The sequence below is a fragment of the Oncorhynchus masou genome, chromosome 33 (assembly GCF_036934945.1).
Source record: "Oncorhynchus masou masou isolate Uvic2021 chromosome 33, UVic_Omas_1.1, whole genome shotgun sequence".
Lineage (NCBI taxonomy): Eukaryota > Metazoa > Chordata > Actinopteri > Salmoniformes > Salmonidae > Oncorhynchus > Oncorhynchus masou.
The window spans coordinates 32,699,986-32,714,874 of NC_088244.1; the positions used below are offsets into that span (position 1 = coordinate 32,699,986).

Sequence of the window (14,889 nt, forward strand, 5' to 3'; positions counted from 1 at the left end):
TCCCTGGCAGCATCTTCTCACTAAGGCAAATGATTATAGGTGTGTGTAAATGTACTTGGTGAATAAATGTGAGTTTGAAATAAAACACCACTGACCTCTAAAGGCCTATTTATCACATTGCATCCATTTTTCACTCGTTCTGAGAGGGTAGCCCTTTTCCACAACTTGGTTGTTGTTGATGCGCCAGTACTGGTTCCCTTTGAAAATGTATATATGGCCGTTTGTCCATGTGAAGGCTGCATCCACGTTGTAGGGTACCCCAGAGAAGAGATGTGATATCGGTTTGGGATACGTCCTGGAGTCCGTTTCCCCAGCTTCATCCCACTGCCAATACTGAGAACCCTTTGGGATAGAATGAAGTGTAACTATTATTTGGTCGTCCCACTCATTCTGAAACGGTCTAGACTCGAGCGTATGTTACATGTTCACACATTAGACAAAACCATTGTTTGTTTGTTCCTTACCTTGAAGAAGATCACTTTGTTGTTCCGGTTGAAGTACAAGGCTGAATCGACATTAGAAGGAATGCTGGCCAAGTGTTTCGGAAAGCCAACGTCAAGTTTGAATCTGGTATACCTCCACACTTTGTCTCCTGAATCAATAATATGACAGTGACACATGAAAACTGGTCCATGATCTGTGTGTGATGTCTTGCCGACTCCTATGGTAGGTTTGGTAAATAATGACAACGAAGTTGGCAAGACAGCACAAACTGATATGGGAGTGATGCAGGGTGAAAGGTTTACCTTTCAGGAAGTAGGACTTGTTGGTCCTCTGAGAGTACACAGCTGCGTTGAGGCTCCCTGGCAGATCCTTCCACAGCACAGAGATCAGGATGGGTGTGTTGTAGCCAGTAGTGTCAGACACTGTCCAAACATACTGACCGCTGAAGACATATGTCTTGCGAAAAGGACCTGGGTGGTCGATAAATATTAGACAAACACTTGTAGATACTGTACAGTGCCTTGCGAAAGTATTCGGTCCCCTTGAACTTTGCGACCTTTTGCCACATTTCAGGCTTCAAACATAAAGATATAAAACTGTATTTTTTGTGAAGAATCAACAACAAGTGGGACACAATCATGAAGTGGAACGACATTTATTGGATATTTCAAACTTTTTTAACAAATCAAAAACTGAAAAATTGGGCGTGCAAAATTATTCAGCCACTTTACTTTCAGTGCAGCAAACTCTCTCCAGAAGTTCAGTGAGGATCTCTGAATGATCCAATGTTGACCTAAATGACTAATGATGATAAATACAATCCACCTGTGTGTAATCAAGTCTCCGTATAAATGCACCTGCACTGTGATAGTCTCAGAGGTCCGTTAAAAGCGCAGAGAGCATCATGAAGAAAAAGGAACACACCAGGCAGGTCCGAGATACTGTTGTGAAGAAGTTTAAAGCCGGATTTGGATACAAAAAGATTTCCCAAGCTTTAAACATCCCAAGGAGCACTGTGCAAGGTATAATATTGAAATGGAAGGAGTATCAGACCACTGCAAATCTACCAAGACCTGGCCGTCCCTCTAAACTTTCAGCTCATACAAGGAGAAGACTGATCAGAGATGCAGCCAAGAGGCCCATGATCACTCTGGATGAACTGCAGAGATCTACAGCTGAGGTGGGAGACTCTGTCCATAGGACAACAATCAGTCGTATATTGCACAAATCTGGCCTTTATGGAAGAGTGGCAAGAAGAAAGCCATTTCTTAAAGATATCCATAAAAAGTGTCGTTTAAAGTTTGCCACAAGCCACCTGGGAGACACACCAAACATGTGGAAGAAGGTGCTCTGGTCAGATGAAACCAAAATTGAACTTTTTGGCAACAATGCAAAACGTTATGTTTGGCGTAAAAGCAACACAGCTCATCACCCTGAACACACCATCTCCACTGTCAAACATGGTGGTGGCAGCATCATGGTTTGGGCCTGCTTTTCTTCAGCAGGGTCAATGAAGATGGTTAAAATTGATGGGAAGATGGATGGAGCCAAATACAGGACCATTCTGGAAAAAAACCTGATGGAGTCTGCAAAAGACTTGAGACTGGGACGGAGATTTGTCTTCCAACAAGACAATGATCCAAAACATAAAGCAAAATCTACAATGGAATGGTTCAAAAATAAACATATCCAGGTGTTAGAATGGCCAAGTCAAAGTCCAGACCTGAATCCAATCGAGAATCTGTGGAAAGAACTGAAAACTGCTGTTCACAAATGCTCTCCATCCAACCTCACTGAGCTCGAGCTGTTTTGCAAGGAGGAATGGGAAAAAAATTTAGTCTCTCGATGTGCAAAACTGATAGAGACATACCCCAAGCGACTTACAGCTGTAATCGCAGCAAAAGGTGGCGCTACAAAGTATTAACTTAAGGGGGCTGAATAATTTTGCACGCCCAATTTTTCAGTTTTTGATTTGTTAAAAGTTTGAAATATCCAATAAATGTCGTTCCACTTCATGATTGTGTCCCACTTGTTGTTGACTCTTCACAAAAAAATACAGTTTTATATCTTTATGTTTGAAGCCTGAAATGTGGCAAAAGGTCGCAAAGTTCAAGGGGACCGAATACTTTCGCAAGGCACTGTATATCTGAATGAAAGCGCTTTGATAATTTGCAGTTTCATATAGAGTTTACATCATTTTTTTGTAGGGCAAAAATTGGGACTAAATCTTTACAATACCTACCTAACATAATTGCATCTATGACACTCTTGCAAAGATGTGGTGAACCTGCCTCTTGGGATGAATCGTTTGGCTTTCTGGATAGTGTTGGACGATTGCCTGGCTTCCCTAAAGGAGAACAGAAAAGACAAATGTTTCAAACACAACATTTTTGTCATTTAGCAGACACTATTATCTAGAGCAACTTACATTAGTGAGTGCAAGCATTTTTGTACTGGTCCCCAATGGGAATCAAACCCCCAATCCTGGCATTGCAAGCACTAATCTCTATGGGACATACCTTTTTGAATCTGTCCTTGAATCTTATCCTCTGCATACAATATCCACAGGAAATCAAAGTCTGACTATGGAATAATTCTATGACACGTACTCTGTCTGTCTTAACTCAATAAAATAAATGATGATCCATCCCCCACCATACAGAGCTTGGATTCCATGAATGTCATCAGGATGTAGTTTGAAGTTGGCACGGTAACCAGAGTAGACAGGTCCCATCAGAGCCTTGTGGTTCTGAGAGTGACCCAGGCCAAGGGCGTGACCAATCTCATGGGCTGCTACAATCCGCAGGTTATGGCCAGAGGTCGTCCCCTCTGTCCACTGCTCATCTTCGTCAAAATGCACAATGCCCGATTCAGGGTTATCTGCGTGGGCAAGCACTCCCCCTAATGACAGAGGATGTTTTCAGAAAGGTAATAATATAAACTCAGCAACAACAAACAAAAAACGTCCTTTTTCAGGACCCTGTCTTTCAAAGATAATTCATAAAAATCCAAATAACTTCACAAATCTTCATTGTAAAGTGTTTAAACACTGTTTCCCATGCTTGTTCAATTAACCATAAACAATTCATGAAAATGCACCTGTTGAACGGTCGTTAAGACACTAACAGCATACAGACGGTAGGCAATTAAGGTCACAGTTATGACAACTTAGGACACTAAAGAGGCCTGTCTACAGACTCTGAAAAACACCAATAGAAAGATGCCTAGGGTCCCTGCTCATCTGCATGAACGTGCCTTAGGTATGCTGCAAGGAGGCATGAGCACTGCAGATGTGGCCAGGGCAATAAATTGCAATGAGACGCCTAAGACAGCGCTACAGGGAGACAGGACGGACAGCTGATCGTCCTCGCAGTGGCAGACCATTTGTACAGTGCCTTGCGAAAGTATTCGGCCCCCTTGAACTTTGCGACCTTTTGCCACATTTCAGGCTTCAAACATAAAGATATAAAACTGTATTTTTTTGTGAAGAGTCAACAACAAGTGGGACACAATCATGAAGTGGAACGACATTTATTGGATATTTCAAACTTTTAACAAATCAAAAACTGAAAAATTGGGCGTGCAAAATTATTCAGCCCCCTTAAGTTAATACTTTGTAGCGCCACCTTTTGCTGCGATTACAGCTGTAAGTCGCTTGGAGTATGTCTCTATCAGTTTTGCACATCGAGAGACTACATTTTTTTCCCATTCCTCCTTGCAAAACAGCTCGAGCTCAGTGAGGTTGGATGGAGAGCATTTGTGAACAGCAGTTTTCAGTTCTTTCCACAGAAGAGTGGGGTAACATCTCACAGCAAGAACTGGAAAATCTGGTGCAGTCTGTGAGGAGAAGATGCACTGCAGGACTTTATGCAGCTGGTGGCCACACCAGATACTGACTGTTACTTTTGATTTTGACCCCCCCTTTGTTCATTCCATTTCTGTTCGTCACATGTCTGTGGAATCTGTTCAGTTCACATCTTAGTTGTTGAATCTTGTTATGTTCATACAAATATTTACACATGTTAAGTTTGCTGAAAATAAACGCAGTTGACAGTGAGAGGATGTTACTTTTTTTGCTGAGTTTATCACATTCAGAGGCATATACAGAACCAGTTAAAGGTTTGGACACACCTACTCATTCATGGGTTTTTCTTTATTTTTACTATTTTCTATATTGTAGAATAACAGTGAAGACATCAAAACTATGAAATAACACATATGGAATCGTGTAGTAAACAAAATAGTGTTAAACAAATCTAAATACATTTTATGAGATTCTTCAAAGGAGCCACACTTTGCCTTGATGACAGCTTTGAACACTCTTGCCATTCTCTCAACCAGTTTCACCTGGAATGCCTTTCTAACAGTCTTGAAGGAGTTCCCACATATGCTGAGCTCTTGTTGGCTGCTTTTCCTTCACTCTGCAGTCCAACTCATCCCAAACCATCTCAATTGGTTTGAGGTCGGGTGATTTTGGAGGCCAGGTTATCTGAGGCAGCAGTCCATCACTCTCCTTCTTGGTCAAATAGCCCTTACACAGCCTGGAGGTGTGTTGGGTCATTGTCCTGTTGAAAAACAAATGATAGTCCCACTCGGCGCAAACCATATGGGATGGCATATCGCCGCAGAATGCTGTGGTAGCCATGCTGGTTAAGTGTGCCTTGAATTCTAAATAAATCACAGACAGTGTCACCAGCAATGCACCCCCACACCATCACACCTTTTCCTCCATGCTTCACGGTCAGAACCACGCATATGGAGATCATACGTTCACCTACTCTGTGTCTCACAAAGACACAGCAGTTGGAACCAAAGGACAGATTTCCACTGGTCTATTGTCAATTGCTCGTGTTTCTTGGGCTAAGCAAGTCTCTTCTTATTATTGGTGTCCTTTAGTACTGGTTTCTTTGCAGCAATTCGACCATGAAAGCCTGATTGACGCAGTCTCCTCTGAACAGTCGATGTTGAGATGTGTCTGTTACTTGAACTCTGTGAAGCATTTATTTGGGCTGCAATTTCTGAGGCAGGTAACTCTAATGAACGTATCCTCTGCAGCAGAGGTAACTCTGGGTCTTCCTTTCCTGTGGCGGTCCTCATGAGAGCCAGTTTCATCATAGCGCTTAATGGTTTTTGCAACTGCACTTGAAGAAACTTTCAAAGTTCTTGACATTTTCCTGATTGACTGAACTTCATGTCTTAAAGTAATGATGGACTGTTGTTTCCCTTTGCTTATTTGAGCTGTTCTTTCCATAATAATGTATTTTCCCAAATATGGCCATCTTCTGTATACCCCCCTACCTTGTCACAACACAACTGATTGGCTCACACGCATTAAGGAGGAAAGAAATTCCACAAATTAACTTTTAACAAGACACACCTGTTAATTTAAATGCATTCCAGGTGACTACCTCATGAAGCTGGTTGAGAGAATGCCAAGCGCGTGCAAAGCTGTCATCAAGGAAAAGGGTGGCTAATCTGAAGAATCTCAAATATAAAATAAATATTTTTTTAAACAATTTGGTTACTACATGATTCTATGTGTTATTTCATAGTTTTGATGTCTTCACTATTATTCTACTATGTAGAAAATAGTAAAAATAAAGAAAAACTCTTCAATGAGTTGGTGTGTCCAAACCCTTGACTAGTACTGTAGATAATCCACATCAGACTGAGATCTGAAAAGCCTTCTTTCACACATTCAAACTGCAGTGTGACTATGCTGTACTCTGACTCTCACCTGGTCCATCGAAGGGCACCGGACAAAATCTATCCTTCTTATGAAACGAGATCTTGATGTCTGCTCTTCCTGGAAACAGCACCTCCTGGAAACTCAGGGTTGACACCTCTCTCCAGTACCTAAACGCAGCCTTGAGGGCAGCACGTGTTTTTGCCAGGCCCAAGTCTGGGGTGTAGTTATAGATGCGGTAGGTCAGAATTTTCTTTCGCCAAGTAGAACCTATGGAAATAGTCATTTGTAAAATATACTAGTTGAAAATAGTTGTATAGCCTTAACATTTAAATTAAGGCTTTGTTTTTATCAAGTTTTTTCATCAAGTCAAGATAATATAACAATGAAGTCGGAGAATAAATAAAATTACCCACCCATGACTCGATATTTGAGGGTTTTGTCATTGAAGGAGTCCTCAACACCACACCGAGGTCGTTTCATCATTTCTAATGTGGCCTCATTGAACGTTCCTGAGATGGCCAAGTTAGTAGCCTTCTGGAAGGTTCTAAAGTTATAATGGGTAAGATAAATGTTAATGAGACACATATGTAGTCATACAATAAGTATAGGGTAGGAGTAAGCTAGCTGAGGGGCAGCCTAAAGCAGAAAACAAAAGTGTGATGTTTGGTAGTTACCTCAGTGCCTCTGTGATTTCTTCAGTCAGATACATTTGGCTCTTACTACGGTCCAGTGGAATGTGTAGGTAGCCATAGTTCCTTAAATAGACCTAAGATGTGGCAGACATATCATTAACAGTATTAGTACGTACATGTATGGTATGAAAACAAATACAGAAAGGAGTTGGCGAAAGCACAAACCAGGCTGTTTAGTAAATGACTAATTGCAGCAGTTCTTATTGGTCATTTACTATACAGTATATTCTTACCATGGCTTCCATGATTTCCTCCCTGTTTAAAGCAATGGAGGACACAGTTGTCAGCAAGACAAGAAACAGCATGTACTCCATTTGAAAATCCGTTCTAAGAGATTGTTTTCAGGTACTATATCTTGGTTTCCCTTATTTCTTCAGTAAGCTCGTGGGATGAAAATAGTAAAGAACTTCTTTACTATTTCAGGTCTCTATCCAATAAAATAAAATGAAATTTTGAGGTAAAGTTAATCCATTTAGATGATTATTCTAAACCTAGTCCATCAAATCCATTCTGTTGGTCCCGGTTTTATAATGTTCCCTGGAACTCTGTACTTTATAGATTCATATACCGTTTTATACCATCGTCTGCCCACTGGGACCCGTTTCCAACCACACAATAAACCATTAGAGGAATGCAGTCTGGGATTACTTTATAGCGAATAAATACTCCACTGACAGCAACTCTTGAAGTACACAGCCCACTTACACTCCCAACTATCCCAAAAAAGATCCCCTTTCAACTGTTTAAATTGTCTCTAAATACACACTCTTGCTGAAGAGCAACACAAAATCATTAAGTCAATATAACTAACAACTTTTAAAGGTCTATTTTTGGTCCATTTTAAGGACAACTGAGACAAGGTTACAATACAGATGGTGTCTTCAATACATTTAATATTGCAAAGTTAATGAACAATGTAACATTGTAGTGATTCACTACCAGGGAAAGACCATGTGTGATAGAGTTACAAAATGTATCTTTTAAGTTGCTCGATCAAGATTCTTGTTTCTGAATGACTACGTTTCTCTCCATAAATACCATGTAGTCTATGAGACAAAAACCTCTTCCTCCTGTAATGTAAATCATGATATTTTTTATTTTATTTTTTAACTGTCCTATGAGAGAAAAACAACTAACCACATTTCCATTCCGAGACAACCATTAATTAGTATGTTTATATATAAAGAACCATTAACACATCAATGTTACATTTTGACTTCTCCATGTCACCACAACAATCCTCCCTATGCCCTGTAATCATGAGGAGATAGCATTTGTCGTTTCCACTGAACCCGGTTTTGCCTGATTTCACCTGTAGAGGGAGCTATTTATTTAAAACTATCCTTTCATATGAGTGATGTTAATGTTGTAAACCATGAATCGCTTCATTATGTACACAAATTCAAACTGTACTTCAAATCATCCAATCATTGGGAAAATGTGTATCATTTCAGTGCACAGACGGGTCAATAAAATGGCATTCTTTTGAATAGGGGCTTTCTGTATCTTTAATGCAATAAATAATATTCTATGCAATTCTCTTGACAGATAAAGGTTAAAAAAAATGCACAGTAAAAATACTGAGCACAAAAATAAATGCTATTACAACTATGAATGGCCAATAAGTTAATAGCCAATACAAGCATACGGGATCAGTTCAATTATTTTAAAAGTACATTTGAAATGAAGAGAAAAACATGGCTGTCTCATTGTCGTTTGTTCATTGGTTTTGGAGAAAGTGTGGGAAAAGCATGATCAGTTCTTGTCAACAACATAACTTGAGGTGTTAGGTTTATGTACACTTGGTATTCCAAAGCCAAAGTTAATGTTGATTGGCTGTCTGATAACACCAAATCTCAGAAAAATGTTTAAGGGAAGCTCAACAATGCAGCTGTAAATATCCATTTCTTGTAGAACTTGGTGTTTGTATTTTCCAACAGTCTAACTTCCACAACTCGTCTGCTGCCCTTTTGACAACCTTTTTAATCTCCTGAATCCTCTTCAAGCTGCAGCAACCCATCCTGTATGGCCTTGGCCCTCCCAAGCTTATCCAGCTGCTCTTTTGTAGCTTGCTTGATCTCCCCAGAGTCCAGTTTCTGCTGCAGTTCCTCAACCTGCCTCAACTTCTTTTTCAGGTTCTTGATCTTCTTGGCCTTTTCTGCTGCTGCTCCTGAATGGTCATTAGTAGCTTCAGCTGGATTAGATGTAGGCATCTCACTGTCACCGCCCTCTGCAATCGCCACATTCTCAACAGAATTGATAAGTGCTTCCACATTGCTATCCGGGCCTTGCAGCTTGCGCTTTTCCTTGCGTTTCATGTTCCGCTTGGCTGTCTTGGAAAGCCCAGCTGTCTCACTCTCTGCAATGCCGGGAATCCCCTGCTGCTGCCTTGCCTGGGCCTCATCTCCGGGGCTCATACCTGGTGGCAGATCGGGCTTGCCCTTGAAGAACTTCACAAATTTATTCTCGTAGCTGAAAACAAAGACAGATTCGCAGAAAGGAAAATAGGAAACAGGAAACAACCATTTTACAGCAGAGGCTTCTATCAAAATAAATAAAAAATTAGTATAAAGGTTGACTTGACAGAGGTCACTGTCCGGTAGAATTACTTACACAGGGACTTCTTCCTGAGGGGTATAACCATCCTTCACTTTCCGAGGCTTTCTCCAGGTTCCATCAGGTCGCTGTGTAGCAGCAATGTATTTCCCTATAACAGGAGGCGCAGACATGAGCAAATATTACAAATTCACGGAAAACCAAGCATTTACATTTGAACCAATGAATGTATTTTGCTCAGCTGGTCAACTCAGACTTGATAAAACATGGATGTGTGTGTGTTACAACAATATACAAATAAAAATTAAATAAATTCTAACTTTATTTGCCACATGCGCCAAATACAACAAGTGCCAACTTTACCGTGAAATGCTTACTTATAAGCCCTTAAACAACAGTGCAGTTCTAGAAGAAAATATTTATCAAGTAGACTAAAATAAAAAGTAATAATAAAAAGTAACACAATAAGAATATGAGGCTGTATACAGGGTGCACCAGTACCGAGTCAGTGTGCAGGGGAACAGGCTAGTTGAGGTAATCTATACATGTAGGAGGGGGCGTAGTAACTATGCATAGATAACAAACAAACAGCGAGTAGCAGCAGTGTACAAGATGGGGGGGATCAATGTAAATTATCCGATGGCAATTTTTATGAATTGATCAGCAGTCTAATGGCTTGGGGGTAGAAGCTGTTGAGAAGCCGTTTGGTCCAAGACTTGGTGCTCCAGCACCACTCAACTACAGTGCATTAGCTAGCCACATTTGCATCTGCACTAGCAAGAACAGGACCGAGAACAATCTAACATAATTTAATGTTTTCGAGTCGCTAGCTAGCCAAATTGACACTGGAAATTACTGGCTAGCTAGCTAACATTACGGTAGAGACTATAGGTAACTTACAAAGATTTAGCTAGCTGGCTAATGCATTTCAAATGTGCCACTTGCTGCTGCTACTACTATAGCCCATTCATAGACGGTAATGCTAAAGATATACTGTCTAGGGATGTACAAGTTTCCCTTTCAAGACGATTCAATACATGACCAAGATACCTGCTCTCCGATACATTTCAGTTTGATTAGAAGAACGAATTGATATGATGCACTAAGAGTTGTTGCATAAAGTTGTTGTTTAATGAGTCTGACGCAAAGGATATACTGCTTAGTCGAGACCCAGCCCAAATCCCTGTCATCCACGTGAATAAAAGACAAGAGAAAAGGGAGAGGAGGGCGGGTGCCTTGTAAGAATTCGCTGGCAAATAGGTAAACCACCACTACCCTCCTTATTATTGGCTAAAGTGCAATAATTGGAAACCAAACTGGACAATCTAAGATTAAGGCTATCCTACCAACTGGACACTAAAAATTGTAATATCTTATGTTTCACTGAGAAGTGGCTGGGTGGGTTACCCACGCATTGGCAGGACAGAGCATCTACGTCTGGAAAGACGAGGCGCGGGGGTGTGTGTCTATTTGTCAATAACTGCTGGAGCGTGATGTCTAATATTAAAGAAGTCTCGAGGTATTGCTCGCCTGACATAGAAAACCTCATGATAAGCTGTAGACCACACTATCTACCAGGACAGTTCTCATCTATATTATTCGTAGCAGTCTATTCACCACCACAAACTGATGCTGGCACTAAGACCGTACTCAACGAGCTGTATAAAGCCATAAGCAAACAAGAAAATGCTCATCCAGAAGCGGCACTCCTAGTGGCCGGGGACTTGAACGCTGACATACAAATCCATTTTACCCAATTTCTACCAGCATCTTACATGTGCAACCAGAGGTGAATTTTTGATAAATAATTAAAACACTTTCTTTAAAAAAAAAAAGTTTTTATAGCTCTACACCACCTTTACTCCACACACAGAGACGCATACAAAGCTCCCCTATGCCCTCCATTTGGCAATCTGACCATAATTCTATCCTCCTGATTCCTGCTTACAAGCAAAAACTAAAGCAGGAAGTACCAGTAACTCCCTCAATACGGAAGTGGTCAGATGATAAGGACGCTACGCTTACAGGACAGTTTTGCTAGCACAGACTGGAATATGTTCTGGGATTAATCCAATGGCATAGAGGAGAATAGCCCATCAGTCACTGGCTTCATCAATTATCAATACACCAGACGAGCTAAACGCCTTTTATGCTCGCTTCGAGGCAAGCAACACTGAAGCAAGCACGCACCAGCTGTTCCAGACGACTGTGTGATCACGCTCTCTGTAGCCAATGTGAGCAAGACCTTTAAACAGGTCAACATTCACAAAGCCGCAGGGCCAGACGGAGTACCAGGACGTGTACTCAAAGCATGCACAGACCAACTGGCAAGTGTCTTCACTGACATTTTCAACCTCTCCCTGAGAATCTGTAATACCTACATGGTTTCAAACAGACCACCATAGTCCCTGTGCCCAAGAAAACAAAAGTAACTTGCCTAAACGATTACTGCCCCGTAGCACTCATGTCGGTAGCCATGAAGTGCTTTGAAAGTCTGGTCATGGCTCACAACACCATCATTCCGGAAACCCGATACCCACTCCAATTCGCATACCGCCCCAACAGATCCACAGATGACGCAATCTCAATCGCACTGCCCTTTCCCACCTGGACAAAAGGGACACCTATGTGAGAATGCTGTTCATTGACTACAGCTAAGCGTTCAACAACATAATGCCCACAAAGCTCATCACAAAGTTAAGGACCCTGGAACTAAACACCTCCCTCTACAACTGGATCCTGCACTTCCTGATGGGCCGCCCCCAAGTGGTAAGGATAGGCAACAACAAATCTGCCACGCTGATCCTCAACACTGGGGCCTCTCAGGGTGCGTGCTTAGTCCCCTCCTGTACTCCTTGCCCCATGTGATTGAGGTAGTTTGAGGTTTCCAGGGGTAGAGTAGCGCAGAAGTTGTCATATGCTGAGGCATGGAAGAAAGTAGAGGAAGATGGGTCAAGGGGGAGGTATCCTGAGAGGAGTGGTGTGAGTAGTAGATCTGTACCAGTACAGAAGAATAGGCCAACAAGTGATCTATGTTGTTTCAGTAAGATTGGATTTTTAGCGTTTATAGCAATGGTTATCAACTGTACTGCAGGGATGGAATGTAAGTCACAGAAAATGTAGGTTGTGGTGGCAGCTGCAGAGAGGTATTTGGGTGTGTGAGACTTGACATCAGAAGAGTTACAGGGTGTGTTAAGTGGTGATGTCCCATCCTTTCAAGTTGTTGGCATGAGGTAAGAGTAAATGGATTGAAATAGTGGAGTAGTGTGGTGTTATTTTTATTTATTTTGTTGTGAGTGTGGTAATAGATGGTAGGGTATGCTTATTTATGTATTTTTTCAAGCAAAGTCAAAGGGAGTTGTACTCCAGTCTAGTAGGTTGCGATAACGCAACATATTGGATGCCAACCGCTGTTAAACCTCATCAACGAAGAAGAATTATCAGGTCGAACGGAAAACCAGCAGGCTCCGGACCTCGTAGGGTAAGAGTTGAGTACACGTTGTTTAGACCATTTGAAGTTGACACTCTTCTCCTGCTTCAACCATGCAGTGTTAGTAGTAAAAGTGACCGCTGTCTTCATTACGAAATTATCAACTTCACCCTGCATATCAAAAAATGTGACACACAGATGTGCCAGATCAGGAATAGTCCTACTTCTCGTTGGTCAGCGCGCAAAGCTACGCACAGCATGCAGTTTGACTAGGCCAGGGGTTTTCAAACTTCTTCTCTGGGAACCCTAGCCATTCCATGTATTTGAACTATTCCACAGCTAGCATACCTAATTAAACTTCTCAACTAATAATCAATCCCTTGACAAAAAAATACAAGTAAAAATAAATAAAGTCAAAACAAAACATAACAAAAAGTAAGTTTGAATGACAACTGAGGGGTAGTGTTTTTACAGTTAATGAAGGTTTGTCTGAGGCTGATGCAGTGCAGGTGTTTGTACACATGCAATATACACACACTCTCATTCAAATGCACACACATACATGTAAATAGTGCCATACATGCAGTCAAACATATTCAGTTGACCTTGCTGTTATGATTTTTGTTGTCCTTGATGTCTTTTGTTTTTTGCATTGTTGTTTTCCGTTTTCTTTTGTCTTTCCCTTTTGTTCATTTTGTTGGTTGTTGGTACATGGGGGGGCCAGCTCTTGGGGAACTGTCTGGGGGGGGGGTCTTGGAGGGCTGGTGGGAGATCTGTCAACGTGCCCTTAAGCAGGGTGTTGACCCTGGTTGCTTCTGTGTGTTGCTCTGGATGGGAGGCTATTAGATGACTAATGTGATGTAGTTGTTGAGCGGCTTCACTGCAAGTATTTGTATGTTTAATATTAAAGATTTTTTTTTTTACAAAAAAAAAAATATATATTTTTTTAAATCCCTCGGCTATGAATTGTGAAACGTCTAGAGGTCCTCGAGGAGAGGTTTGAAAACCACTGGACTACACTCCTTAACAGTAAATTATTGTGCTGATTAATCAGGCTGTAGTACGCAATTAATTTGGTACTTTGCGGAACGTCTGAAACGTGCAGAATCGTGTAAATGTTACTTACAAGAGAACGTTGAATAAAATTACATTTGAACTTACTCTACTGGTTGTTTGTGCGGTTTGTCTTTCAGCTGCTCAAAATTTGAGAAAATATCCATAGGAAAGTATTATTTGCCAGACTTTTTAGAGAGCCAGTGGGTAACGTTATATGGTTCGGTTCGGCACCAAGGTAAAGTTAGTTTTATATTGAAAATTCGGGTCTTCGTTGATAGCTATTGCACCGAGCATGCCATGATGACAATGAAAATGGCATATTTTGAATAAGGGGAAGATGGAAAACAATCCACACTTAATTCGATTTTTTTTAAAGATTGAAATCCGAAAAATTAAATGTAACGTTACACACACAAAATATGTGATTGTTCGCTATCCTCCCCGATTCAGAATTGTATTCAACATTCTGACTTGTAAGGAACATTTACACGATTTTGCACAAATGTTTCAGGCTGTATATGCCAATTGTGTATTTAAGCCTGATTAATCAGACTAGGGCTAATACTACTAGTTAGGTACTTTTGCGCCCTAGTTTGGCTAGGCTAGCCAACAGAATATAGTGTCCCATATAGCTGACGTAAGATAGTTACGACATAGCTATTAACTAGACATTATCTAGTAGTAACGTTGGCTACGCTAGCTACCTGGTAACTAGCTAACTACGTTAACTAGGGTGTTTGTTAGCTAGCTAACTGGTTAGCCAGAAGCAGCACGCTTGGACAATTTGTTCGCGCCATAACGCGAGCGTTGCTGGGTTACTGTTCTGGGGAAGCGACGTAAAGACAAACGGGTTAGTAATTCTAAATTGTATTTATTCTCACACTCCAACAATAATTTAATTCGACTTCTGACTTAAATCAGCCTTACCAGATTCATCTTCAACATAGGGGGTTGCCATTTGAGCCATTTTGCTCAATTATCTATTTCCGTTGGCTGGTAGAAATGACAGGAAGTGATGTCTT

At 41.0% G+C, this 14,889-nt stretch overlaps 1 protein-coding gene across 3 annotated transcripts; it reads right to left on the minus strand.

Moving 5' to 3' along the window:
* Positions 1 to 56: 56 nt before the first annotated feature.
* LOC135528315 (partner of Y14 and mago B) lies at positions 57 to 14,889 on the minus strand. 3 transcript variants are annotated; one of them, XM_064957305.1, is made up of 10 exons: positions 13,417 to 13,546; positions 9,439 to 9,532; positions 6,808 to 6,899; positions 6,547 to 6,677; positions 6,182 to 6,400; positions 3,100 to 3,345; positions 2,687 to 2,791; positions 747 to 914; positions 465 to 592; positions 57 to 342 (listed from the first exon to the last, which is right to left on the minus strand). In XM_064957305.1, the coding sequence occupies exons 3-10, from the start codon at positions 6,840 to 6,842 to the stop codon at positions 106 to 108; spliced, it is 1,269 nt and encodes a 422-aa protein (XP_064813377.1). In that variant the 5' UTR covers positions 6,843 to 6,899; positions 9,439 to 9,532; positions 13,417 to 13,546; the 3' UTR covers positions 57 to 105. The 3 variants fall into 3 exon arrangements, with proteins under 3 accessions (XP_064813377.1, XP_064813376.1, XP_064813378.1); XM_064957304.1 differs by lacking the exons at positions 9,439 to 9,532; positions 13,417 to 13,546 and adding an exon at positions 7,059 to 8,810; XM_064957306.1 differs by lacking the exons at positions 57 to 342; positions 465 to 592; positions 747 to 914; ... (4 more) ...; positions 6,808 to 6,899; positions 13,417 to 13,546 and adding exons at positions 7,701 to 9,297; positions 14,795 to 14,889.

Coding starts and splice junctions, on each gene's coding strand:
- LOC135528315 (XM_064957304.1), bottom strand. CDS start 7,139: ATGGAGTACATGCTGTTTCTTGTCTTGCTGACAACTGTGTCCTCCATT. Junction 3,346..6,181: donor GGTGCCCTTCGATGGACCAG/GTGAGAGTCAGA, acceptor CTCTGTCATTAG/GGGGAGTGCTTGCCCACGCA. Junction 915..2,686: donor CATAGATGCAATTATGTTAG/GTAGGTATTGTA, acceptor TCGACCACCCAG/GTCCTTTTCGCAAGACATAT.